At 54.5% G+C, this 27587-nt stretch overlaps 1 protein-coding gene across 3 annotated transcripts; it reads right to left on the bottom strand.

The window, feature by feature from the left end:
- Nucleotides 1-304: 304 nt before the first annotated feature.
- On the bottom strand, nt 305-27351 carry NOC2L (NOC2 like nucleolar associated transcriptional repressor). 3 transcript variants are annotated; one of them, XM_068171489.1, is made up of 19 exons: nt 27317-27351; nt 26828-27007; nt 26293-26464; nt 25805-25924; nt 25111-25228; nt 24664-24754; nt 24160-24238; nt 22498-22608; nt 21404-21517; nt 20105-20293; nt 16952-17091; nt 14208-14319; nt 10839-10952; nt 10559-10660; nt 7132-7275; nt 6234-6347; nt 3564-3699; nt 2225-2365; nt 305-1415 (listed from the first exon to the last, which is right to left on the bottom strand). In XM_068171489.1, exons 1-19 carry the CDS (start codon nt 27334-27336, stop codon nt 1279-1281), a joined length of 2334 nt encoding a protein of 777 aa, XP_068027590.1. In that variant the 5' UTR covers nt 27337-27351; the 3' UTR covers nt 305-1278. The 3 variants fall into 3 exon arrangements, with proteins under 3 accessions (XP_068027590.1, XP_068027591.1, XP_068027592.1); XM_068171490.1 differs by having other exon boundaries at nt 26293-26461; XM_068171491.1 differs by having other exon boundaries at nt 27231-27337.
- Between the last annotated feature and the right edge of the window lie 236 nt (nt 27352-27587).

The raw sequence follows: 27587 nt of genomic DNA, 5'->3' as shown, positions 1-27587 counted from the left end.
TGCTCCGGGGGAGGAGGGGGCCCAGGCTCAGCCGTGCAGCTGGGCTGGGGGGGTTTTTGAAGCCTTGTTCCAGAGGTGGATGTTCTGCACATCCTGGGCCCCACAGACAGCCCTGGGCCAGCCCTGGCAGCAGGGCAGGGGGCCCAGGCTGAAACAATGGGCAGAGTTTTTACTACTGTGAATGAGCTGGGAACTCCTGGGGGTGACCTCCTGTGACTTGTACAGTTGTGAGCAACAATCACATGTGGTACTTTTCTCTCTCTCTCTCTCTCTCTCCCCTCCACCCCCCCATCCCCCTTTTATGTTTGGGTTTGTTTTTTGTTTAAACGTTGCACGTGCTGCCGTTTTTCTTACAGAATAGCTTTGGTGGTACTTTAGCTTCTTTATATTGTAAAAAAAAAAAAAAGGGAAAAAAATTCATTATCCATCACATCACGATAAAAATGCTTTCCAGCAATCAATTTAAATAAAAAAGAAAAACACTTAATTTACAAATGGTACCTGGCTTTACCCAAGCAGTCTGTGTCCTTCCTTTCCTGGTGCCCACCCGGGTGCAGCAGAGCTGCCACCTTCCTGCCTGGAATCCAGTCCAGGCTTGGCTCCCAGCTGGCAGAAGGCAGCCAGCACTTTGCCCAGCTAAGTTAGAGCCAGGACAAAAAGGGAATTCCTTTCTCTTTGGGAAGAACAGGTAAGTTAAAGTCTTATCCAAAGTGAAAATCTTTTTCTTTACAGTTAAAGTGGTGCAGTTCTCACCTGGGCACTGTTTCCTACCTGCACATCCCCAACCCAACAAACTTTAAATTAAAAAGTTTCCTTCTGCAGCACACTTAGAGCAGCTTGAACTGATCAAGGCTTCCAGGGAGGCTACAAAGCTCTGGCAGAGTCTCTGCAGTCCTTCAGGCCTTCTGGGCACCAGGGAAGGTTTGGTGAGGGCCCCAGAGCTAAATCTGGGGTGGCTGCTGGGGCAGAGAGGAGGAAGCTTGGACAAAAACCTCGCCCTGCCCTTGCTCTGCTCACTTAGCAGGAGCTGGAAGTGAACCCTGTGCTATTGAAAGCAGCAGATTTTAATGAGGGGCTTTTATTCCCTCTGCTGAGCAGTTCTTACTGGCCTTGACTTTGGCCTCGGGTTTTATTGGTACCAAAACCAGAACTGGGAGGAAAAGCTGGAGAAGTCCAAGTTGTGTCACTGAGCGGGTCCTGGGTGGCACCTGGGGCTGGTCCCACCTGTGTTCCTGGCTCTGACTGCAGCTCCAGGTGCTGGAGAGGGGCTGGAGGTGCTCAGTCCTCATCAGAAAACTCCAGGTCCTGCACCACGTCATCCCCGCCCCGTGCCAGCTGCTCCAGGTCGGAGCGGGATAGCCCCCGGGGGCAGCTCCTCCTCTCCTGGGAATCCCGGGAATCCTGGGCTCCTTCCTCTGCAGGGGGAGAGGGAGAGCTGTCAGTGATCCTGCCTGCCTGCCTGCGAGGGGACTCAGGCAGCTCCTGACTAATTAATCCAGACGCTCATTAATTCATCCCGGACAGCCCTGCAGGGCTGGGCACAACAGCGGTGCCTGGGGGGGCACAGGAGCCCAAACTGCCCCTCTGAGGCTGGGACAGAGCCCAAACTGCCCCTCTGAGGGTGGGACAGAGCCCAAACTGCCCCACTGAGGGTGGGACAGAGCCCAAACTGCCCCTCTGAGGCTGGGACAGAGCCCAAACTGCCCCTCTGAGGCTGGGACAGAGCCCAAACTGCCCCTCTGAGGGTGGGACAGAGCCCAAACTGCCCCTCTGAGGGTGGGACAGAGCCCAAACTGCCCCACTGAGGCTGGGACACCAAGTGAAATTTGGGGGCACGGGCCAGGCAGTGCTTCCATTCCAGCAGGGTCTGGGCACATGTGAGACCCCAGATGCAGGGCTTGGCAGCTCTCCAGCAAGGAAAGGGTCACCGTGCCCCAGGCAGGGCTCAGGTGAAGGGTGAGGGCACCCTGGGAGTGGCACCTGCAGGTCTGTGTGCTCCAGGCAGGGCTCCTGAACCCACTGGGCTGAGCAGGCTGAGCCTGGCTGCAGGAGAGCTCTGAGAAGAGATGAAAGGGGCTGGGGGGGTGTGAGAGCCTGGGAACACCTTAACCCTTTGCTCTCTGCAGCTCAGGGCTGCCAGCTCTCCCTCCAGGGTCTGTGGAGCCCCTCCTGACACCCTGACAAGACAAAAAAGCCCCGGTGCTGTCAGGAATTCCCCACTCACCCTCTGACTCGCTGTCCTCTTCCGGTTCTTCCTCGTCCTCCTCCACTTCGTAATTTCCTTCTTCATCATCGTCCTCCTCCCCAAACTCCTTGCTGCTGGCTTCTGAGCTGTCATCTGAGGCCTGCCTGGCTCTGCCTTTCCCTGGAGGGGTTTTCAGGGTGTGAGTGGAACATGAACAGCAGCCCAGGCGAGGGGCAGAGAGCTCAGGAGTGAAGGGGAAATTTCTCCTCATTTCTCACTGATATCCTCTCAAAAGCCATTTCCCTTTGCTCCAGAGGCCCAGCACCTCTTCCTGAGGCAATCCTAATTCCCGGCTTTTCCTTTCTGCCAGAAATCCAGCTGGAAAACACAGGAGAGCAGGAACCTCCCCAGCTCCAGGCTCTTTCCTGCTCAGAGATTCCCAGACTGGATCCTCTCCCCTCTTCAGCCCTTGCAGAGACCCCAGCCCGGGATTCTTTCCTGCCTGACAAACATTTCCCGTTCCAGGGGAAAGCTCCTCCTGATCTGATGGAATTGCCTGCAATCCAGCACCTTTCCTGCTGCCCTGGGGGATTCTGGGGGTGTGATCCTGCTGGAATTCCTGCACCAGGAGCAGGAATCTCCCCTGGATCCACAGCACCAAGAAGGGGCTGCAGATTCCCCTCCCTCCCTGCTGCACACAGCCAGGACATCCCAAACATTCCAAATCCCAGCAGGAACACCCAGATTTAGCCCCAGACTCTGTGGAGAACTTCCCAGGCAGGCTGCACAATTTACTGTGGCCCTCTCGTGGTCACAGCCCAGGTGACATCACCCCCTGCTCTCCGGGATTTCTGGGCTTCTTGAGAACACTTGGAACATCAAGTCAGGATAAAATTAATAATATAAATTTAAAAAAAATAAAATAAAATAATCAGAAGTGCAGCAAGGACAGGATCAAAGGTCCCCATGCTGGTGACAGCCCCTGCCATGGACAGAACCTGCACAGGGCTCTGTTCATCCCCTGGTTTTTGGGCTCTGACGACGTGGGTGACAAAAAGGAAGGTGCCAAGAGTGTGGGGCATGCCCAGGAAAAGAAACACAGGGCTGAGGCTTTAAAAAGAGCTGGATTGGGGGGGGGAGAGAAAGATAAAAGTGTCCCAAACACCTTCAGTGCCACTTCATCCTGTGCTCTCCTCCCCCCTTATCAGGGAGTCTTCTGAACCCAACATGAAACTCCCTTAGGGCAGGGCCAAACTGACCCCCAAAACATGGAATTCTGGACAGGGAAAAGGTGACTGTGGACAAGGAGAATGGGACTGTGGACAAGGAGAATGGGACTGTGGACAAGGAGAAGGCAAGCCCAGGCCCAGCCCTGTACCTTTCACAGAGAATCCACCATTCTCCTCCTCAGAATCACTGTCCAGCTCAAAGAGATCCTTGAATTCCTTCTTATCCTCCTCCTTCCTCTCATCCTGCTTCCTGCGTTTGATTTCTGGGAAGTTCAAGTCTTCAAGCTGGAAAGAAAACAAACCCCAGGGTAAGAGCAGCCCTCATTTGTGCTTTTAAATGTCAAAGGCTGTGTTTAAAGGCAGGAACTTGGCTTTGCCCAGCCTGCCCAGAGCAGCTGGGGCTGTCTGCTGCCAGCCACAGATTTGTGAGGGTCCCAGGGGTGAGTGAGGCACACAGAGCTCTGCTGCTGCATTGATCTTCCCCTGATAAACTGCTTTTGCTAATGGAGCACACAAAGATGCAGGATATCCAAGGGAGGCTGCCTGTGGGAGCTCTGCAGGTGGGCTGGGCATCTCTGGAGCAGCAGTTCCCTGGTTTTGGGTGCAGATTTCAGGGTTTCAGGTGCTGAGGATGCTCAAGGTCTGCATCCATCCCCTGCCCTGATGGAGATCAATGGGCCAAGAGCCCCTGGAGCAGGCAGCCAATATCAATGCCATTAAAGGCCTCTCAATTGACACCACCCCAGTGCTCTTTACACCTCTCCGGAGGGGGATTAGGGGGAGGATTTACTTGCAAGGGCTCAGGCCAGCAGGGCAAAGATAATCAGAATGCAAATGAAATCCCAAGTGCTCTCTGAGATCAGCTGCCCCTGCCCTGCCTGGCTGCACACCCCTCCTGGGAAGCACTCAGGCATTAGCACACATTAGGGCTTGCTTGGAAACACTCAGCCCGGGCTCATCACTCATCTGCTCTCCCTGCCACCCCTCAGACCACCCCAAAACGCTCTCCTGTCTGAGCACAGCCATCCTCCCAGCAGCCAGGAACAGCCTGAGTGGGAAAGCACAGACACAGAGCCAGGATGGGGCTGAGGAGCAGGAGATGGAGCTGTGGGTTTGCTCCTGCAGCCAATTCCAGCAATTTCTCCCAGCCTGTTCCAGGGTTATGTTCCCCAGCTGGGCCATATCGATCCTGGAGCTGAGCACTTCCCAGCAGTCACCTGGGATGGGCAGGGAAGGGCAGAGGGGAACAAATCACCCAGCACCATTTGCAGGGGCCTCATTTTAAATCCTCACCTTCCCACTGCTCTTTCTGCCACAGGGAGGGAGAGGCCTCTGCTCCTCCCTGTCTGTGCTGGCGAGCAGCACAGGGCTGGCTTTAGAGAACAGCCCAGAGGTGCCAGGGAAGAGATTTGGGAAGCAAAATGCAGCAGGGGCACTGCCAAGCTGCTGCCCTCAGCTGGCCCCATGGCTGGCACCTATCCCAGGCTGGTTATAGGGTCCCAGAATGGTTTGGGTAGGAAAGGACCCCAAATCTCCTCCAGTTCCATGGCAGGGACCCCTTCCACTGCTCAGAGCCTCTTCCAGCCTGCAGCACTCCCAGGGATGGGGCAGCCACAGCCTGGTTATGCTCCAGCCCCACCACGGGGTGATCAGAGGGGTGGAAGCATTTTCCATAATTCCCACCATTTTTGGGGGACAAGGCAGGCTCCTGTCCTGGCACCAGGGGTTCCACATTCCCACAGAGCCCAGGAAAAATCCCCATCTCCAAAGGCAGCTCTGGGTGACATCAGCACAAGCTGAGCACATCAAACAGGACCTGGTGCTGGATGAGCTGTGCCACCCCCACCCTTCTGAGACCCCACAGGACCCTCAGGATGGCCACCTCAAAATAAACCCCAACTTGCTGTGGGGTGACCCCAAAGGACTGAGATTTGCACTGGCACAGCCCACAGCCCCTGTGTTCATCACACGCAAGCACTAATTAGCTAATTTGGGGGCCAGCCTTTTAATCCCCAGCTAGAGGGCTCCTATCTGCAGAGTCTCAGCAAGCTGATTAGTCCCCATCCCATTAAAAACCATTGGGAAAAGCAAATGGAATGGGCAGAAAGGGTCAGAGCTGTTGTCTAAGGCAAGCTGCAGCTCCCAGCCAGGCTGGCTTTCTTTTTTTCCCCTGTTATTACCTTTTTTCCCCCCCAATGACTGCTAATGGGACATGGATTTTCCCAGCCCTAATGGGCCTCATGGTGTTCCCTCTCCTGCTGGGGCTCACAAAGCTGCATCATTAAGCCACCAGTCCCCACCGAGCCACACAACAGCCCCATTCACCAGCAGAGCTGCCAGGCAGCCTCTAGGACAGCAAACCCCAAATGTGCCTCTCTGTGCTCAGAGCAAACCCCAAATGTGCCTCTCTCTGTACAGAACAAACCCCAAATCTGCCTTTCTCTGCTGAGAGAAAACCCCAAATCTGCCTCTCTGAATTGCAAATCCCAAATCTGCTTCTCTCTGAACAGAACAAACCCCAAATCTGCCTCTCTCTGCTGAGAGAAAACCCCAAATCTGCCTCTCTGTACAGAAAAAACCCCAAATCTGCCCCTCTCTGCAGAGAGCTGCTCCAGCAGCAGGGCAATGTCTCACCACAGCAGCAGGGCCAGTCTGGGGCAGGAGCTTGGCCCCACTCTGGGCTGTCCCCCTGTCCCCCAGCCCCTGTCCCCATTCCCTGGCTGTGCCCCTGTCCCCATTTATGGCCAAAGTGCCAGCGCCACCCTGGCTGTCACCAGGACGTGGCTCTGGTGTCCCCACATTCAGGATTTGGTTCTCACCCTTTCCTTGCCACTGATTTCCAGCTGGATCTCCTTCTCCCTCAGCTTCTTCCACTGAGTGTAATACTTGCTCAGGGGTGTCCCCTCCTCCTTCACCTGCTTCTCCCACTGCTCCTGTGGAGAAAGGGGTACAAATTTCAAGGTTTTCCAGGCACTTTTCCAATAAACACAGGCAGTCAAGGGCACAAGGTGAAGACCCTTTCCCAAACCACATTTTCCCAGCTCCTGGGCAGAAATTGGCAGCCACAGCTCAGAGGCAAGCAGGACTAAATGAATTTAGCCTCAGTTATTTAAGCAGCTGCTGAGTCAGGAGTGGTGGGACTGAGAATTCTCCCCAGGCCAAGCAGAGCCTGGGCACTGCAGGGAACACAGAGGGAGCCAAAAGCTGAAGTGGAAACGGGAAAATGCAATCCTGTGGTGCCAAAGGTGCCCCATGTCCCCAGGCTGTCCCATGTCCCATGTCCCCATGGCTGTCCCATGTCCCATGTCCCCATGCCCCATGTCCCCAGGCTGTCCCTGTGTCCCACGTCCCCATGGCTGTCCCCATGTCCCCAGGCTGTCCCCATGGCTGTCCCCAGGCTGTCCCATGCCCCATGTCCCCAGGCTGTCCCCATGGCTGTCCCATGCCCCATGTCCCCAGGCTGTCCCCATGGCTGTCCCCAGGCTGTCCCTGTGTCCCACGTCCCCATGGCTGTCCCCATGTCCCCAGGCTGTCCCCATGGCTGTCCCATGCCCCATGTCCCCAGGCTGTCCCCATGGCTGTCCCATGTCCCATGTCCCCATGGCTGTCCCCATGTCCCCAGGCTGTCCCCATGGCTGTCCCCAGGCTGTCCCATGCCCCATGTCCCCAGGCTGTCCCCATGGCTGTCCCCAGGCTGTCCCATGTCCCCGGGCTCACCACGGCTGCAGTGCTGGCCACGCCGAAGGCCACTCGCTGCCTCCTGCTGCAGATGTGGGCTGAGTTCTCCTGCAGCTTCTCCAGCAGCTGCCGCATGGACCTGCAGTAGTTGGCCACCTTGCACTCCTTCAGGAAGGATTTCAGCTGCCAGGAGGAAGAGAAGAAGAATGAAAGCCATGTCAGGGTTCCCATAAACATCCCGTTGGTGAAAAGGCATCTCCCACCCTCAGGGACCAACAGCTGGCACCCCGACCTTCCCAGGGCTCAAACCCAGCTCCAGCTGGCACCCCGACCTTCCCAGGGCTCAAACCCCAACCAAAAATGACAAAATGGGAGTTCTCCAGCCACCAGCACCCTGCTGTGACAGCTCCAAACCAAGAGCTGAGGCAGCCCTGGATGCTCTTGGTGACAGAAGGAAGATGGGGGTGTCCAGGTAGGCTCCTGGCTGGAATTCCAGTGGCTCCCCTGCCTGCTGACAGCTCTCCCCAGCTCCAGCAGTGCTGTGTGAATCCTGCAGGCCCAGCTCTTTGCTGGAGCCATAAATAAACACACAAACACTGCACAGACATTCGATTTAGAGAAAGAGGCCCAAGGAGGCAGGAGGAAATGGTTAACCACGATGGAACCTTCCTCTCAGTGGGACCAGGAGATGCTATCAGGAGGGAGACAAAAGGTTTCCAGGCAGCAAATCCATAAGTGCCTCCTCCACCCATGGCTCCCAAGGTTCTGCCTCGGGGGACAGAGCTGGGGGAAGGAAGGAGATGTGTCCCTCCTGTCAGCGCCAGATGGGGAGGTGTGACTGTCCATCCAGAGGTGGCAGTGCCAGCCAGCCCATCCCTGCTGGACACTGCTCTCTGAGGGGTGTTTGCTGCAGAGCTCCCCATTCAGGAGCAGCAGGGGCTTCCCTCGTCCCTCTCCCTCCAGCACATCCCAGCTGCCATCACAGCACCAGCTCAGAAAAATGGGAATTCAGACCCAGACCTTCCCTGCTTCCCCCAAAGCACAAAGAAACCATCAGCACAACAATTCTTCCGCTGCTGGAGCCTGTCCTGCCCTCATCCCCCCCCTCCTAAAATATTTATTTTTTATAGGTGCTGCATATTTATCTCCACTGAGAGATGCATTTGTCATTCGATTTATCTCACTTGATCCCCACAGCTGCAGCCCCAGATCCATTCCATCCGCTGCCACATCCATTATCATTTTTCTTCCCTTGCAGAAGTGTCACCAGAAATCCTGCAAAATCCTGGGCTCTGTCAGTGCAGTTTGGAGCTGGGTGCTCCCTCACACAGCCCTGCTCCATTCCTGCTCCCCTCACAGTCCCAGCCCTAGCTGCCACAGATATTAATGAAACCTAATGAGAGCTCAGCCCTGTGTGGAGAGGCAGGGACACAACCAGGGAGGTAAAAGAAGATAAAGGACAGAGAGGGGAAAAAAACAGGGTCTGTGTGTGCTTTTCCCTACTCTGCCAAATGGAACAATGGGATCTTAGCAGAGTAAAAGCAATCAGAACAGCAACATGTGTCTGTGGATATGGCATTGAGGCCTCACATCCCAGCCCTGTCATTACTGGGGTTGATTCTGTCCCACTGCCAGCCTGCAACACCAAAGGCTGCTCCCAGCAGAGCCCACAGAGCAAAACCCCAGCTCCTCTTACTGGAAGTGATGCAGGGAAGCCAAACCCTGCCCAGAGTCCTGCTCACACCAGGAACATTCCCTGGGGACAGGGGGAGCAGCAGCAGGAGTGCTGCTGGCAGGGCAAGGCAAGGCAAGGCAGCACCTCCTGCTCTTCTGGCTCGCTGCAAGCCCAGCCTGGCTCCTGCCAGCTCCTGCCTCATTGCCAGCTTTCCCCATCCAACCTCCCACTTCTGCTCTGTGCTGCCTGCCTGGGCTCTGGGGAGGGAAGGGGCTCTACCCTCCCAGCCCCTGATGGAGGGCAGTCCCACGGGTCAGCCCTGGGGCAGCAGCAGCAGCTTTGAAGTGTCTCCCATCCCCACTGCTTCTCCTTGCCTTTCATCTGCCGGTGCTTCCTGCCTTCCAGGCAGAGAGAATTTGGGAAGCTGAGGCTGGGAAGCTCAGCCCAGCTTCCCCCAGAGCTGCTGACCAAAGCAGGAGGAGGAGGAGGAGGAGGAGGAGGGACACAGCCCCTGGCAGCTGGGCCGGCCCTGCCCCGGCGCTGGGAGAGGCGTGAGCCCAGCAGGGAGGGAAGGGAGGCTGGGCACAGATGGATCTGCACAGTGGGCTGGAAGCTCTCCAGGAGAAAAGCCTCTCCCCACGCAGATTTTGGGAAGCCAAGGCCAGCCCCCAGCCCGGCAGACGCCACGAGGCTGCGGGCAGAGGCAGCCAAGCAGGAATCCATCCATCCTCTGCAGAGCTCCAGCCTGGTCCCTGCCTGTGCAAGGCACGGGGCCGTCAGCAGCTCCCGGTGCAGCCGAACATCGGCTCCCTCAGCTGCTGGCTGCCAGCAGCGGGGAGCAGGGACAGGCACAGGCACAGGAGCTGCTCTGCCTGCTCACACAGGGGCTGCCAGCTCCCGTTAGCCAAGGCAGCCCCTGTGCCAGCCCGGGGGACACAGCCAAGAGCCGTGTGCCTGGCAGATGCCAGCCCCTGGCAGATGCCAGCCCCTGGCAGGGACATGGAGCTCTGCTTCCCAAACAGCCTGTGGGGCACAGCCCCAGCAGCCAGAGACATCCCAAACAGTCTAGGGGGCACAGCCCCAGCAGCCAGAGACATCCCAAACAGCCTGGGGGGCACAGCCAGTGCCCCCTCAGCGGCCCAAGGTGTGCAGGGGCGCGTGGCACACACCAGGACAAAGCAGAGTTTGTGTCCCCACAGAGGATGTGACAGCAGCCACTCCTGAGTTAAAAGCAGAGGGCTGGGAATGAGGGAACACTTCCAACACTTCCACGCTGAGTTGTGCTGTCTGCAGCTCCAGGTGATGGAGCCTGAGAAGGGAGGGAAGACTGGGGAAGAAAGATTGGGGAAGGGAGGATTGGGAAGGGAAGACTGGGAGGAAAGACTGGGAAGGAAGATTGCCATCTTGTGGAGAGCGCCTCGGGGAGGCTGAGGACAAGGAAAAGCTGGGGCTCAGAGCACAGGTTCTGGTCCAAGACCCCACAGCAGCTCTGAATCCTCCAAGAACTCACCTGAGTTCACCACTCCAACCCCATCCCAGAGCAGTTCTGCAGCCTCTGCTCCACTTTGGCTCCCAACAGATGGCAAACTCCAGAGCCACTTTCCCTTACCTCCAGCCTAATTAGATGTGATGCCTCTGTTCCTCCCAAAACACAGATAAAAATTAAAATTAAGCAGAGGTAAATGGCTCTCCCCTCATTTTGAGGGCCATCCTGAGGTCACTGCTAGTTTACATGACTTCATCCTGCTCTGTGCACATTCATGGCACCACCAGAAGTGCCTGCCCCCTTACCTGGATGACAGTGGGGAGAACCAGCTCCGGGAAGCCAATGCTGTGGGCTTGGCCATGGAGATATTCCAGCAACAGGTCATAGAGCTGGTCAATGAGCCCATCCTGAGCAGGAGAAACACAAATCAAGAGACTGGCTACGACCTAAACCCCACAGATTTCCTACAGCACTTAAACCCTGTGGATTTCCAGTCTGGGAAAGGCGTGTCCTGCCTTTGGGGACAGGGACATGGAGCACATTCCTTGTCACAGGGAACCCAGGCACTGCTGGGGTCCCACTTACCCTGAAGGCCTTTTCCTGCAGGTTGGCATTGGAGAGCTTCAGGATCACGGCGAAGTTGATGGGCTTGGAACTCATCCGTCCTGGCTTCTTGTTGAAATCCACTTGTTGGAAAACCTGGAAGAGAAGAACAAAATGCGTGTAAATGTGATCAGAGCACACAGCAACCAGCACACGACTCAGCCAAGGGCATGCTGGTGGTGGCAGAGCCAAGAAGACAACCCAGAAACCCTAATTCCTGATCACTGCCCCATGGCTTTCCCAAATATCCCAGCCAGGGACAGGGAGGGAGCAAACTCCAACCACACCTGAAACTGTGGTGTGCAAGGTGCTGTGGTGAGAAGAGGAAACCAACACAAGCAAGAGCATAAGAAGCTGAGGTTTGCTCCTCAGCCCCAGCTTTCTCACAGTCAGAGGTTGTACCCCAAAGCTGGAGCGGGTTTTGGAGCTGTCCCTGAAGGTGAGAAGAGTTTCAAAGCAAGACTAAGTGATGTTCACACCAAATTCACTACTGTCACTGAAATAACTGTCCCAGGGACACCTGCTCAAAACACTGGGTCTGAGGCAGATCCCACGAGAAGATCCCATGTGGCAATCAAGGAGGCTTCCATCTCATTTAAGCAACAAAAAAGCCACCAGTTGATGACATCTGCGCATCTGGTGGCACCCACAGAGGGGTGAGGAGCACGTCCTGCTCACCCACACTCTGCAGCAGCCCCAGCTCCTCTCTCCCTGTGCCCAAACACTTTGGGATTGCCCTCCAGAGCAGGAAATCACTTCTCTTCCCTGCGTGCAGCAGCAGCACATCCATCAGCAGCCCCCATGGTGGGGATGCAGCACAGGGGAGGCTGAGTGGAGCAGGAGGGAGAGGCTGCTCAGGTCACAGCAGTGCCCCCAGGCCACAGAAGCAGGAGGCTGTTATTGATTTCTTACATTTTATTTGTCAATCCAGGTTATTTGGAACGGAGGGACAAGTGTGGGGGCTTGTGCAAACAAAGAGCCCTTGCCTGGGGAATCGATGCCATAAACCTCGTTATGCACAGTTATTTCTTTGGCCCAAACAGAGCTATTGATCCCCCAGGTCAGACACACTGAAGGCACGGGGCTCCCTGGGATCCTCCCAGGCTCCAGGCAGGCAGGGAAGGGCAGCCAGAGGCTCTGGAAGGGGCCCAGGAGGTGGCAGGGAGCTGGGCAGGGCCTCTGGGAAGGAAGGAAGTGTGGTTCCCATGCCGAGGGCTGACAGCCAGCCTGGGGCACGGCCTCACTGGTGTCTAGGAATCCTTGGGGCAGGCTGGGAAGGGGATAATGAGGGACCAGGGGGCCACAAAACGTCACCAGGCAGCAGTGTGGCTGAGGGGAAAACCACGGGCAGACAGAGGGAAGGACAGGGCAGTGCAGGCAGGAAGGAGAGGCATTTGGGGATTTTTGGCACTCCCAAGCTCCCAGCTCCCACGTGGGGAGCAGGAAGGGAGCTGGGACACACAGCTCCCACTGCCAGAGTGCAGAGCAGCTGTGCACCCCTCCTCAGCCCATGCAGCTCTCACTTCCACTTGCATGGGGGCAATTCTGTGCCTCTGGGAATGCACAGATCTGGGAATGCACTCATCTGGGTCTCCTGAACGAGCAGCAGCTACGGGGCTGAGCCTGCTTGGTGCAGGAGGGAAATGCAGAGCTTCAGGCACTCCTTCCCCCAGCAGCTCCACGGAACCCACACTCCAAAACCTGCCCAGAACAGGGTCACAAACTCCACAGCTGCTCCTTCCCTGCACTCGGAGTCAGCTGGAACAGAGCAGTGGAGCCCACCCTGTCCTGGGATCCTTCATCCCCCCCTCCAGCCCCAAACCATGCCCTGCTCGTACCAACACCCTGCCCAGACACCCTCTGGGATGGTTTGGGCAAGGGGCTCCAAACGGATTTTGGTCCCGGGCAAGGTGTATTATGGGATTAGTGTCTACAGAGAAATCACTGCTGAATTTGGGAGTTGGTTCAGCGTGCAAGGACTGTGGCTGGGCACCAGAATGCTGATCCTCCTCCCAGCACCACCACAGCCACCTGGGGACCCAGGGCAGGTCACTTCCCACACCTGGAATACAGCTGCTGAGGGAGCTCAGGGATGGGGACACCTGAGGGCAACCAAGTGGCTGAGTGAGAACACCTGAGGGCAACCATGTGGCTGAGTGAGAACACCTGAGGGCAACCATGTGGCTGAGTGAGAACACCTGAGGGTGATCAGGGGAACACCTGAGGGTGCTCATGTGCTTTAGTGGGAACACCTGAGAGTGATCAGGGGGACAAAGAGGGTGCTCATGTGCCTTAGTGGGAACACCTGAGGGTGATCAGGGGGACACCTGAGGGTGCTCATGTGCTTTAGTGGGAACACCTGAGGGTGATCAGGGGGACACCTGAGGGTGTTGATGTGCCTTAGTGGGAACACCTGAGAGTGATCAGGGGGACACCCGAGGGTGCTCATGTGCCTTAGTGGGAACACCTGAGGGTGATCAGGGGGCTGGGTGGGAACACCTGAGGGTGATCAGGGTGCAGAATGGCAGCACCTGGCTGGGGCCTGCCACCCAGGTTAGGGACAAGGTGTCAGGGCCAGAATGCAAAGAGTGGGGAAAGCTCTGAGTTTTGTCTCTTACAGCACTAAAAAGCAAAAGGAATCCTCCCCCCGGGCACCATGACCCCAGAGGGGAGATGCCTCTGTCCCAGAATCTGGCTGGCAGGGTTTCAGACACCCAGGAGCAAGAGGAAGGAAGCAGGGGAATGGCAAAGCCACCCAGGCCAGGGAGCAGGAGGATTATGAACATTCCACAGGCTGAGGATGTGGTTTACAAGGGACCTTTACAACAAGCCCAAACCACAAAAGGCTTTGCTTCAAGAGAACTTGATTAGGAGTGAGCCTGGCTGAGTCAGGCCCTTATCCCAGCAGCGTGTCTCTCCTCCTCAGTGGCCAGCCTCATGCTAAACTCAAGGCCTCACAGATATCTTCCTAAAGAAGTTTTTATAATTCTTGAAGTGTTTTTGTTTTCCTTCCATTTCCCATTGTCTGCAGTCAGGAACCACTCTGTCTTCACCAAGAGATGACCACAGCAGCAGGATGGAGCTTGGGGAATTCCTGCAGCTCTGAATTCCCCTGGCAAGCCCTTTGCCTGCTCCAGCTGCATCAGTCCAAGCCCCTGGCAATGCATTCTGCACCCAGCTGGTCTCAGGTACAGCTCACAGATAATAGAAGTTGAATCCCATTTTCTCAGCAAGCCTGGTGCTGTTTGCCAGGGATTTTAGGGAGTGAGCAAAGTGGGAACCCCCAGGAGCTGCTGGTGGGGGCAGTGAGTGTGTTTAGCCGGGAGAAGGTGCCAGCAGGGACCAACCCACCTCCAGGATGAAGGGCAGCACAGGGATGAAGGTCCTGGTGCTCTGGGACAGCAGGGTGAGGGCACGGATGCAGTGCATGCGCAGGGGGTAGAACCGAGATGTTGGTACCAGCCTGGGCAGGAAAAAAAAATAATAAACATAAATAAAACCAAATAAAACCAAATAATATCAGGCCAAATTTACAGAGGAACTGCACCTGCAGCCTTCAGTGACACAGGAAAGCAGGCTGGGCTGCTGAACCCACCCCATAGCTGGAAATAAAATTCCCATAGAAAGGAGAAGAAGAGCCCTGACTGACTTGCACCCATATTTCAAATAATTAAGGTAATTAAGACAAAAGTTGAGCCCACTCTATGTCAGGTTGGGACTGATCAGAATCAGCTCCCCCAGGAGCAGGGAGAGAATGGAGAGGAACCCCTAAAACTCATTTCTGTCCCACTCTCAAGCCTCTCACCCAATGACCTGCACCTGAAGTCACAGAAGCCTCCAGCATTAAAAATTTTATGTTTTTAAACCACAGCTCACAGATGACAGAGCCAAGCTGATAAATGAACCCCTCCCTCCCCAAAGGACTTGCTGAGCAATCCAGGAGAGCCCACAAAATAAAAATGTTTGACCAGGCACCATAAATCAGCTGCATCCCCCTTCCAAATAGTGAAATAATTACCACTGGACCCATTACAGAAATAAATCTACTTTGCACCCCTGCTCTGGCACCTCTGGAGATGACGAAAGCCATTGTCAGGAATTAATTGATGGAGGAATAAAGCTGTTAAGTGTATGGATTTACTGTAAGCCAAACCCATTCATTTCAGAGCGTGTGGCTGTGCCTGCTCCACATCCCAGGGCTGGATCCCCAGGAAAGCCAAACACAGCTGGGACCAGCTCTGCTCAGGCAGCTCCAGCTCCCTCCCAGGTGACTCTTTCCACCTCAGAGCAGAGTCCCCAGTGCCTTGCCATCACTTGGGATGGCTCCTGTCCTGTTCCAGGGTCGGGAACAGCCCCAAGGCTTGGTTTGATTTGGCACAGCCCATCCTATCACAGCCCTGGTGACAGAGGGGACAGAGCCATCTCCTCAGCTCCAGGTCACCCAGGCTGGCCCTGCTGTCTTCCCTGCTCCTGCCGAGAGGCTGGAATGCCACAGGCACCAAAAATCCCCATTTAACCACACACACCAGGGAACGGCTTCATGTTTGCTGCTCAGACTGGGAGCAGGGCACAGATCCCAGCAGACAAGGCCAGGAAAAGTTGATGGGAAAAAGGGAAACCAGAAGAGGAGCTTCTGCTGTTCAAGCATCATCGTGGACAGGGGCCGGCACAGGGGTTAAAGCAGCTCAGGGAGGAGGGAGCAGGTCCCAGGGACGTGGGGACACTGTCCTTGTGCTGGAGCCAGGCGCCACCTCCCGGCACGGGGACAGCAGGGAATGGGATTCTCCTCCCATCCATCCCTCGGGAGAAATCCCACAGCAGCACAAAGAAGGGATTGCAGAGGTCACACAGTGCCCTGTCCCACGGAGCCACAGCATCCCCACACCTGCCATCTGCCTCCTTGCCACCCCAGCCACCAGCCTGGCTCGGGGGGATCCAGGTGGGATCTGATTGTACTTTCCCAACGCTGGAATCACAGAATCATGGAATGCTTTGTGTTGGAAGGGACTTAAAGCTCATCCAGTGCCATGGGCAGGGACACCCTCCACTGTGCCAGGCTGCTCCAAGTCCTGACCAGCCTGGCCTTGGACACTTCCAGGGATCCAGGGGCAGCCACAGCTGCTCTGGGAAATCTATTCCAGGGCCTCCCTACCCTTAGGAGGAGGAATTTTCTCCTGCTATCTCATCTGAAGCCACCCTCTCTCAGTTTGAAGCCACACCCTCTGTCCTGACCCTCCATCCTTTGGAAATCCTCTCTCCATCTTTCTTGCAGCTCGTTCAGCTCCTGGAAGGCCACAGTGAGGTCATCCCAAACCCACCTGGGGGGGTCCCAAATCTCCAAAGCCTCGCCAGGCAGGACCTGCAGCTCATGCCCAGCTGCTAAAAAACCTGCTGGGCCTCACCCCATTCCCCTCTCCTTGGCCCCACACCCTGATTTGTCTGCTGGACAGGTAGGAAGGTGTCTGGATCCATCCCCAGAGCAGTGGGGGATGGCAGGAGGGATGTTTGCATCCTCTTATCTGATCGTTTAAATCTGCTTATCTCCCTCACCGCTGGGGACTTCTTCCAGACCCGGGCTTTAAAGCTGAGATTCTGGTTAACAGAGCTAACAGGATTTGGGAGATCAGCAGAGATCCCAAAATTCCCTCAATGCTCCTTGTTAACAGGCACCTCAGAGCGCAAACATTTCATCCCAGAGCGCAAACATTTCATCCATATAAACTGATGTGAGGAGGGAATTCTCAGCAGACATCCTGAAAGTAACAACTGTGTCCCACTTCTTCCAATCCCAACAAACAGGCACCAAAAATGCAGCTTCTAAGTGCATTTACAGAGCTGCAGATGAGGATTTTCTGAAGCAAGGCAGATCATTTTCCTTGCAGTTACAAGGATAATCTGCCCAGGTTATTCAGACTGAGACTTTTCTTGTACAAAGTGGAAAGAATAACCCACACCACAACTCTGCCACCCCCCTAAACAGCTGCTCACACACATCTTGGGCTGGAAAATTTCAATTAAAAGCAGCTTTGAGACCATTCATGGTTAAATCCAAATCACAGAACTGCAAAATAAAAAGAATTAGGAATTCCACTCACTTGATACAGCCAATAATGACCTGTGTCAAGGGGTAGATGAGGGGCTCCATGACCTCACTGGGGTGGATGGTGCTTAGAACTCGACACCAGAAGTACAGGCAGTGGATGTACTGCCAGTTATAGACTGACTGGAAGTTCTCCTGCAGGAAAGGGTTAAAAAAATAAAGGCAGAAAAGTGAAAATGTGGCATTTGATAGGTGCTCACCGCTTCCTGCCCAGGCTCATTTCATCCAGGACACTGCAATGCCCAGGGAGGAATAACAACACTGGAGCTGCCATTCCCAGGGCAGCAAGTTCTCTGGTACCAGTCAGTGCCTGCAGGAAATAAAGTGAATAAAACCAGGCTGCTGGGCTCAAGTGTGGCTGCTCTGAGAAGGATGAGCTCCCAGCCTCACAGCGGGCACTGGGATGTGGCCAGGGACAGGGAATCCTCAGCTGACCACGGGGGCAAACGATCAGCCCAGCACTTTTGGGGAAGACACCACCCAGGACAGCTTCATTTTTTGTAACTGCAGGGCAGAAGTGCCAGGCAGCAGAGCAGAGAGCAAAGCTGCAGCTCTGCTTAGCAGCAGAACCACTGCAGCAGGCCAGCAGGACATGGTGACAGCAGTGACAGTGACCCAGCCTGGCTCAGCAGCATGGCCAGGAGTGGCCCAAGGCTTGCACCAGACCAGGACATGGTTTTCAATACTCTGGGCAGGTGCTGCACCAACTCTTCGTGCCACAGTGAATAAAAGACCAGCTGGAGCAGGAGTTCCTGAAGGAAACCCTTCCCTAAAATTCTGTAGCTCTGCAGGTGTTGCCCAAAACCACAGCAGACTGCACTCACAAGGTGCCTCAGCCCCCACTTGTGGTTTTTTCCAGACTTCCAAGGCCCAGCTCATCTCTCCTGCATGGAAAAGCAGGATGCACAAGTCCTGAGACAGGCACAGAATCCCTGAACTGCAGCCACTGGGCCAAAACCTTGCAGCAGGGCCTTAAGCCAAGGCACAGCTGGACATGGCAGGGCTGTGCCAGCCCTCCCCGGGTCACTGAGATGTACCAGGAAGCTTTTCTCAGCTTCTCCTGCACAGAACAGACGAGCAATCTGCTCTGGTAATCGCCCTCACCACCATCCACTGCTCCATTCAGACAGGCTTAGTGCTTGCATTGGGACATTTTGGTGGTGCCATGCCCATCTCAAGTGCCACGAGCCTCCCCAGCTGTGAAATCAAGTGGATTTACTCCTTGTCTGGGCCACACCGAGGGTGTAAGGAGCCAGTGCAATCCAATTAGGGGATCTGCAGCCCAGACTTCATTTATCTCTGCTTATTTATCCCCATGTCTGACCAGCCAGGAGATTTAGCTGGGCACCAACCCTGCCCTGTTTGGGGGCAGCTCAACAATTAATCTGTGGGGTCTGTTTTGCTAAACAGTACTAAATCCAGGATTAGCAATCTGACTCAGATTTCCCAGGTCAGACTGGAGGTGGCTGAAAGCAGGGCTGCTACCCAGAGGTCTGAGCTGCTTTGTTAAGTCCTTTAAACAGCACGGGCTCTGCTGGGGAGCTGCAACACCCCAGGGTGGCTCCTAAGCTGCTTTACCTGCAGGTTTTGTAACAGAGGCTGCAAACAGCAGCCTCAGAGGGGAAAAGGGTGTCCAAGATGGAAAGTGCAGCACAAACTCTTGCAAGTGTGGAGAGAAAAGCAACTCGCAGCCTGCAGGAGGGTTTGGGTTCAAAGGGACCTCAAAGATCATCCACAGGCAGGGACAGCTTCCACCATCCCAGGCTCTGAGCTCCATCCAGCCTGCCCTTGGACACTTCCAGGGATCCAGGGGCAGCCACAGCTGCTCTGGGAAATCCATTCCAGGGCCTCCCCACTCTCAGAGAAGGAAGTATTTTCTCCTGGTATCCAATCTAACCCTCGAGTCAGTGAGAATCCATTCCCCCTCATCCTGCCACTGCAGGCCCTTGGAAATAGCTGGACAGAGCCTTTCTCAGAGGCTCCTTCCAGGTCCTCTGAGGCCACAACGAGCTCACCCCAAAAGCTTCCCTTTTTTTTTTTTCCTTCCTGGATGAAATTTCAGCACAGACAAATCTCAGGTGCTCCCTGGAGCCCCAAGAATGGGTCAGACACCACCAAAGCGTGAAGTGCTCACTGCAATTCCTCCTCTCCACACACTTCCTCCTAGGAGGGAGAAAACTCCTTCCCCACTAAGGAGTGATGCTTTAAATTCAGCTTTCACATTTTCCACATTCTGTACTGCATTGGTTTGTAACCCTGAACTCCATCTAAAGTGTCAGCAGTTCTCCTCACAGCTCAGTCACACAAAACAATCCTTTTCCAGCCCCAGAACCAAGGACACCGCTGCAGCTTCAGCCCCAAAAAGTGCAAACAACAGGAGAGTAAAGTGGGAGGATGGGACTGCACAACCTGGAGCTGGAATTGGACAATGAACCCCCATATGGAAATGGACCAAAACTTATAAAAGTGTGAAAACTCGTGGAGTCCATCTTGGGTGGAGCCTTGTGGATGTGACAGCCTGGTCAGAGAGTGAGAAAACTAGGTAAGTTTTCCCAGAATCAGCCTGGGAGACTAGGGACTTGAGGATAAACAATTGTCTCTACCTTAAACCAACAGAAAAGTGTCACCATCACAGCAAGACATGGAGGGCAAGGAGAAGAAGGTCAGGACACGCCCAAATCCCTCCATCTTGTCTCCTTGAAGCCCAAAATTCCACTTTTCCACCCTGTGTTAATTCAACTACCACACTACTCAAACCCTTGTGGCTTGTAATTCCTCATAAAAAGTTGGCAGTTTTTTCCACGGGCTAAAATGGAAGCCACAGGTGTTTTTGACTTGGTGCCAGGGTCTGGAGCCAGCCAGGGCAGCCAGAGGGACGTCCTGGCTTCCCACAAACAATGATAGCTTATTACAGCCCCTGCAGGGGTTGTTCTTCCCGCTCTCTGCTTTCTTGTTTCTCTCAAAGATTGTTTTTAAGAAGGGCGTCTGGTTAATTAGCCAGGTGAAATGTTTTAACTAAATAACCAATCAAGTGCACCTGGATCAGAGCTTATAAAAGGAGCAGTCCAAAATAAACGGATCCCCACTTCACTCCTGCAACCCAGCCCTGTTCCACGAGCCCCCTGAGGAGGAGGAGGAGGGTGCCCACCTTCTTCCTGAGGGTCATGGCGCTGCGCAGGTGGATGGCCAGCTGGCGGATGTAGATGAAGCTGTGCTGGTAGGAGGTGGGGCTGTCCAGGGCCAGCATCTCCGTCAGCGTGCGCTGCATGAAGTTGATCATGGGCAGCACGTTGGGAGAGGTGAACCTGGAGTTCTTCACAAAGGCAATGTACATTTGCTGCCAGGGGAAGAGGATGAGAAAGCAGCAATGTAAAACGGAGCAAAAAGCATTCTCGGACTCCTCTGCCCCTCCCAGTGTGACCAGACTGTCCCTGTGACCTCACCTTAGAGACTGATGAGGCACACTCTTCTTTAAGCAGTGAAAGAAGTGAATTAATTACAAATAATTAGCATATGAATATAAATATTATTATTTAATTTAAATAATAAATATAAAGCAGTGAATTGATTATAGCCTGGATTTATAGGGTTTTCTGAAAGCATTGTGCCTAATTCTAATTGGTTGGCAACTAGTTGTTACCTTGTTTGGTTACTTCACTAGAGGTGGTCACATGCTTGTATCTCTTTTTAGATATTGTTTGCATTTTTTCTTTTAATGATTCAGGATAGTTTTTACAAATGCTGTTAACAGTTACAGCCTTAGAATGCCTTCTCAGGAGAATAAGCAGATTTTCACTGTTATAGGATTTTATTCTTATGGAAACTTATCAGGCTAGCTTAGTTCCCATCAGAATACTCACTCTCTTAGCTAGAGATGTTAAGGCCCAAACTATGTTTTACAAGGCCTTTCTTCTGTAAGGTTTTACTTATATTTAACACCAAACCAGGGCTGAAGTGTTGCTTTGATCACAGAAAAGAATAACCCAGGCTGCTCCTTCTCCAGGGGAGACTGGAGCGTGTTTAGCTTGGAGATGTGCCCACCACTGCTTGGCAGCAAGAGGACAAGGCTGCAGGAGGGGCTGAGCCACACGTGGGGATGGCTGGGCACAGCTCTCCTGCTCAGGTGCCACTGTGGCAGGAAAATACACCTGGGGACTCAGCTGAAAGGTCAGAGCAGCTCAGGAGGATGTCAGCACTCAGGAAACTGGGGGATGAAGATTCATCAGGCACCAGAGAGCTCTCCTGCTCAGTCTCTGTGGCCCCAGCAGGAAGGGCAGCAGTGGGAAGCAGGAATCACCCTGACCTGACAGAATTTTTGCCCTGTTTGGTTTTCTGGAGGCTGCCAGCATCACCTCCAGCACCTGCTCCCCTGCAGCTCAAGGCTCTGAGGTATTTGCACACAACACGAGGAAGAAAAGGTGCAGGTCTCAGCAAGAGCCAGGCTTACCTTGAGCAGGGGGCTGAGGTAAACCTCCTTCTTGTACCTGCAGATCTTGTTCAGCACCAGGAAGGCCAGGACCCTGACTGTCTCCTCCCCTGTGCTCCACAGAGTGATGGTTTGCTGGGATAAACCACAGAGACAGGTGAGTAAAGGCACAAGGAGCTCCTTGCTGGCCACAGACAGGCCTGAACCTCCCTCCTTCCCAGCAAGAGGGCACCAAGGAGGCAGGTGACACAGAGGTGACACAGAGGTGACACAGAGGTGACACAATGTGCTGTCAGTCAGTCACTGGCAGCCCTTCTGTCCTCACAGCCTCACAACAGCTCAGGCTGATGTTTCCATGATCAATAAAGGAACCTGTCCACAACCAGCACCTCTAAAAAATACACAACTTTTATTTGTGTGGTTAAACACTCATTTGAACTCTCCTGCGTGACTCCAGCTCCCCCAGGTCCACCTGGCCCTGGCAGGAAGCACCTGGTGCCCCCCACAACCAGTCAGCTCAGCTGCACCAGTGAAATGCACAGCACAGAGAGGGCTCACTGCAGGGCTGGAAAAGCCCTCTCAGAAATGCCTGCAGCAGCTGTGAGGTGTGCCAGCCTCCAGCCCTGCATGACTCCAGTCATCTCCACCACCAAAGGCTTCCCTGCCTCCTTCCAGAGCTGCAGCTTCCACTCAGATGCCACCCTGCTGCCCTGAGTGTCTCCCCTCCCCTCCTGTGTTGTTGCTCACGCTCAGCAGTTGTGACTGAGCTGCCACAGAAATATTCCACCCCCAGCTCCCCGAGTGGAGAGGCAGCACAGACATTCCCAGGGCCTGGCAGCAATTCCTCCATCTGGGAGGAGGAAGCAGCTTCCCAAAACACCTCCCTGGGGAGCAGCAGCTACAAACAGAGCCAGCCACACACTCACCTCAGCCTGGCATCACCTCGTGGCACCTGGAGAGAGGCAGGAATGCTCTCCAGGAACAGCAGCAAAGCAAGGGAACACTACAAGGGAATGACTGCCAGGGGATCCAGCCCAAACACCATAAATGCCCAGCTGAAAGGAGGGGAAAAAGCATCTCAGATGCCAATGGCACATCCCAGCACACACCCTTACCTTGAGCAGGGCCCGGCACTGCTTTGGGAAGGACAGGTAATATGGGACTGTGCAGTTCACGTGCTGCAGGACTGCTGCTCCCACTGAGGCCTCTGTCAGGCACGACAGCAGCTGTGGAGGAGAGCAAAACACCCCCAGTTTGTAGGCAGGGCTCATCACCCTCCCTGTGCCAGCTGCATTTCACTGCTTCCAAACCCTGCTCGGTCAGGAAGGAGCTCACACAAAGCCCAACAGCTTGATCAGGGGAGGAGCAGGCACAAGGCAGGCTAAAGAGCTGCCCTGCAGGTCCCTCAGCCTGGAAATGGGAACTCAGGCTGCTGCCCCTGCATGGCTGATGGCCCCGAGCTCATCACACAGCACCTCCCTCGTGGACGCTGCGAAATCTCCGTTTGTCTGCGGTGCAGGACAACAAAATGGTCAAACTCACCCTCAGCCTGCACAAGGAAACATCACCTGAGCTGCCTGACAGCACACTGGATCTCTCCAGGATTTCTGAGTGGGAGGCTGGAATTCTTTGGGTATTTGGGTTAACTCTCCCTCAAGGAAAGGCTCTGACAAAATGTGAAGAACCAAATCTCTGAGTCTGCAGCTTGTCCGGCTCAGCTCACTGCAGACAAACCCAGTTTCCAACCTGAAGGCAAGGTGAGCTCCAGGTAACTCTGAGAGGCTCTGCCTGATGCAGTCCCAGCTGCTGGAAGCAGCACTGGCATTTTGTCCACATTTAATTTGCCTCCTCACTGTCCTCCTTGTTCTGCAAGGATTCTGGACTGAGCAGACTTGGCCAAGTCCCTCAGACACCAAAAGGAGAAGATTTTGTTCAGAAATGGTGCCAGAAAACCCACTGTGGTGAATGCTGGGACTGAGGGCTCTCAGGAGCCAGCCCAGGAGCAGGGATTGCTCCCAGCGACTGCATTCCCAGCTTTTCCTTGTCTGCACTGCTCTGCTGCTGGAGACAGGCAGCACAGCTTGAGGGGAGAAAAAAAAAAAAGCTCTCCTGATCAAATTGCTCTTTCTGCTAAGTCATTGTGCCAGCTCCCAGCTGAGGCACAGCAGCTCCTGGGCTGTCACTCCTGGTACCCCTTCCCTCAAGGGAAGAATCAGTGAATTCAGAATTGATTTTGGTTTGGTTTTAATATTCCAATCTGGGGATGCTAACGAAGCAATCTCAAAATTAAGTGGGGGTAGGAGTTTCCTTCAGAAATAATCCATAAATCATCTCTGAAAAAGCAGAAATTCTGCATGGAGGGGATGGAACTTTATCAGTCAGAGATGCCTCATGTGAAGTCACCAACAGAACATCTCAGTGTTTGCCTCAAGTGGAGAGATCACAGCACCAAAAAATGAATTAATGATGCAGAATGCAGGAACACAGACTGCAAACTCCTTTAAAGCCTATTAAATATTAATCTGCCAGACAAATTAAAACAGAGAGAGCTGCCAGAATGTTAATTCAACCCTTCTTTACTGCCTTACCTATTCTGACCCAAGCATCCTCTGAACCTCCAAATTGTTAATTGGACCAAATAATTCCAAAACAACACAGGGAAACAATGAACACAAATCTCAGAGGGGCAAACCCCATCTGCCTCACCCCAAAATATCCTGAACAGCCCAGCAAGGCACAGACTGACCCCACAAACAGAAAATGATGGTGTTTCTTACTTGTATGGTACAGCCAAGATAAACTTTGATGTCCAGTCGTAGCTTTCCCCAGAGGGGGCTGGTGGAAGGGAGAACCACTCTGGAAAGGAGCAAGAGTTGGGTTTAGCTTAAAAAAAAAAACCCAAATAAATCAGATTTCAGCAGCAAAACGAGCAGTGAGATCAATTCCCCGCACCAACAACTGCCTGCAAAGCATGAGCTGGGGTCACACACTGCAGAAAGGTTGGTCCCTTCCTCTGAAAATGAATTCCCAGTGCCTGAACTGCCCCCTGAGTGCAAGCACAGGAAATTCCAGACCTCCCTGAAGCCACACATCCTCTGCAAACACCTGGAGTTTGATACTGCAGGGGACAGAAGTAGGGGGAAGAAAAGACGAAGCCTGTGAGCATCACCCGGCACCCAGTGTTTGGGAAGAGCTGGCACCCCTTTCCCAGGCCCAAAGGCAGCCCTGGAAATCCCCAGCAGCTTTCCTGAAGGTCTCAAACCAACCCCCCCAAGACTTACTTGAGCTTGTTCTTGGGGGCTTTGGGGAGCAGCAGCTTGTGCAGGTGGTGGAACAGGTCCCGGATACAGAAGGACACCAGGGCGTTGAACACTGGGTGAAACAAGCCAGGAAAGCATTTGTCAGTGATTTTCCATGTATTCCTGGTTCTCCTAATGGGAAAAGAGGTCCCTGAGGAACTGGAGCCAGTGATTTCCATGGCACAGCTCCTGCATTTCCTTCTAGACACCCCAAGTCTGCCTTATATTCAATTTTTTATTGAAGACTGGAAGGCACAGGGGCCACCTCCCCAAGGAAACAGCACCAAGAACCCTTGAAAGAAAAGATCCCAGAGCAGCACAGCAAGACAAGCTCCCTGACGAAGTGAAAGGGTGAATTAACTCCTCCCAGGGCTCATCTCCCCTCTCTCCCACAGCTCAACTCCCTCCAGATGATTTCCCTTCCCTCACCTGCGGTGTCAGTCACCTGGAACTTGCTGGGGTCACCACCACTGTCACCTCTGGTGGTGGCCACAGCTGCCTTGTAGGCTTGGGTGATCTCATGGAAGAGTTTTGGGGTGAGATTCCTCTGGGGAAAGAAGAAAAGGGGTTGCTGAGGAGGAGAAGCAAGGGATCTCCTGGAACTCTGGAGCTCCTGGCTGGGACAGGGGTACTGGAATTCACTGGGAATTTGATGGCAAAAGGAGCTCCAGCCTCAAGCATCAGGGCAGGGTTAACAAACTCAGTGGCCTTCACCTCCCCTAAAACTGGCTTTTAATTGCTGAGGCTTGAGAAGGAATTAATCAGCTGCAAGCAACTCCCAGTTTGAGCTTCATCCCCCTCAGCTATCACATCACTACTAAATATGTGACTAAGAAAGCTCCTGGAGCTGCCAGAGGGTAAAAAAAATCCAAATTTGATAATTCTGGCCTCTTCTGAGCCACATTTCTGCAGCTTCTCCCTCATATGGAATGGAAGTACTCGAATCTTGCAGCCCAAAGTCATGCTGAAGGCACAAGAGCTCTGGGGGCTTGGGACATAAATTTTGTGCCAGATGAACAAATAAGTAAATGAATCTTGTGCCAGGTGAACAAATCCCAAGTTGGCCCTTTTATGGGCAGGGAGGAGAACTCTCCAGTGCTGCGTGTTCCGACCCCCTGCTCACCTGGGCAGCTTTCTTCCACTCCTCCACCATCTTCAAGCTCACGTGGATGAAGGAAACTTTCTTCCTTTTGACTTTTTCTTGTTCTTCGTCTTCATCATCTTCATCCTCATCGCTGGCTTCCTAGAGAGACCAGCAGGAGGGACTGAGGAAAGGTTTCTGCAACCCCTGCCTGGCCCCAGCTCTTTTACTGAGCACAGATGAGGAGGGAGGCAGGCAGGGCTGATTCATTAATGCTGCTCCCAGCACCCTGTGCAAAGCAGGGTGGGATACTGGGAATAAACTCCTCCCTGAGGGTGGCACCGGGGAGCTGGGGCTGCTCCACCCCTGGCAGTGTCCAAGGTCAGGCTGGACAGGGCTTGGAGCAGCCTGGGGTTGGAACTGGGTGAGTTTTAAGGCCCTTTCCAAGCCAAATCATGCCACGATTCAGGGCTGGCACTGGAACACAAACACTGCCCGTGGAACTGAGTTCACTGATCCCAGCCAGGTACCTCGAGGGTATCAGGGGGTCTGTGCAGAGCCTCCTCCTCCTCAGAGCTGTCTGAGGCATCAAAGTCCAGCAGCTTGCGATCGTTCTCCTCCAGAAACTTATAAAACTCGGGGTCTCTGTCCTTCAGCCTGGAGAGCTGATCCTTGTGCTCAGATGCCTTTCCCTTCTTCCTACTGGGAGAGAATTCATTGTTCACTCACTGCTCAAAGTTCTGCTGAGGCTGTGACAAAACCACTTCGTTAAGGATTAAGAAATCTTGATAGCAAGATGCCAGATTGCACTGGGATAGATGAAAACACCTAGAAAAACCATCACAGATCTGTTTCTCAGTTCCTCAGAACTGCTCCAGGGACTGCACCATCTCCCTGGGACACGCCTGACCACCCTTTCCATGGAGAAATTCCTCCTGATGTACAGCCTGGTAACACTGAGGCCACTCCCCAGGAGCAGAGCCCCACCTGGGGCTGTCCCCTCCCGTCAGGGAGTTGTGGAAACAAAAAAAAAGCTCATTTTCTCCATGCTGAGCCGCCCCTCACCTGCCCAGCCGTGCCTGCAGCCCCCGGGCCGCCTTCCCGCTCGGCCGCCTCCGCCTCGCAGCGCCGTTAAGGGCCCGGCCGCCTTCCTCCTTCTCCTCCTCTTCCTCCTCCCAGCCGCCGTCATGCTCCAAGTCCGAGCCGGCAGCCAGGAACTCGTCCACGCTCAGCTCCGCCAGCTTCCTGCGGGGAGAAAGGAGCGTGTGAGGGGAGAAAGGAGCGTGTGAGGGGAACAGGAGCACCTGAGGGGAGAACGGAGCGTGTGGGAGGGGAGAAAGGAGCGTGGGGAGAGGGGGGGGAAAGGAGCGTGTGAGGGGGAGAAAGGTGGGGAGGGGGGAAAGGAACGTGTGAGAGGAAAAGGAACACCTGAGGGGGGGAAAGGAGCGTGTGAGGGGAAAAGGAACACCTGAGGGGGGAAAAGGAGCGTGTGAGGGGAAGGCTCATCCCGGCGTGTCCGCGATCCTCCCGGATCTCCTCCGGTGCGGCGCTCACCTCCTCCCGGGGGCCGCCATGTTGCCTCCGCCACGCGGCCGCCGCTTCCGGTCCCGGCGTGTAGCGCGGGTGGGGCGGGGCGACAAGACAACGCCCATAATTATGTAAATTGAGTTGTTTTCATGTTTAGCCACGCCCCACAAACGGCACTGGCTCCGCCCCGCCGCGTTGGCCCCGCCCCGGGCGCCGATCCGTCCGTCCCGGCCATTCCCGGGCAGAGCCGGGGCTGGCGCGGCCAGCGCGCCCAGGGAAGGGACTGCCTCGTTCTCCG

This window comes from Anomalospiza imberbis, chromosome 23 (genome assembly GCF_031753505.1).
Source record: "Anomalospiza imberbis isolate Cuckoo-Finch-1a 21T00152 chromosome 23, ASM3175350v1, whole genome shotgun sequence".
Lineage (NCBI taxonomy): Eukaryota > Metazoa > Chordata > Aves > Passeriformes > Viduidae > Anomalospiza > Anomalospiza imberbis.
The sequence above is the reverse complement of the archived record's forward strand: the minus strand, read 5'-3'. Positions and strand labels throughout refer to the sequence as shown.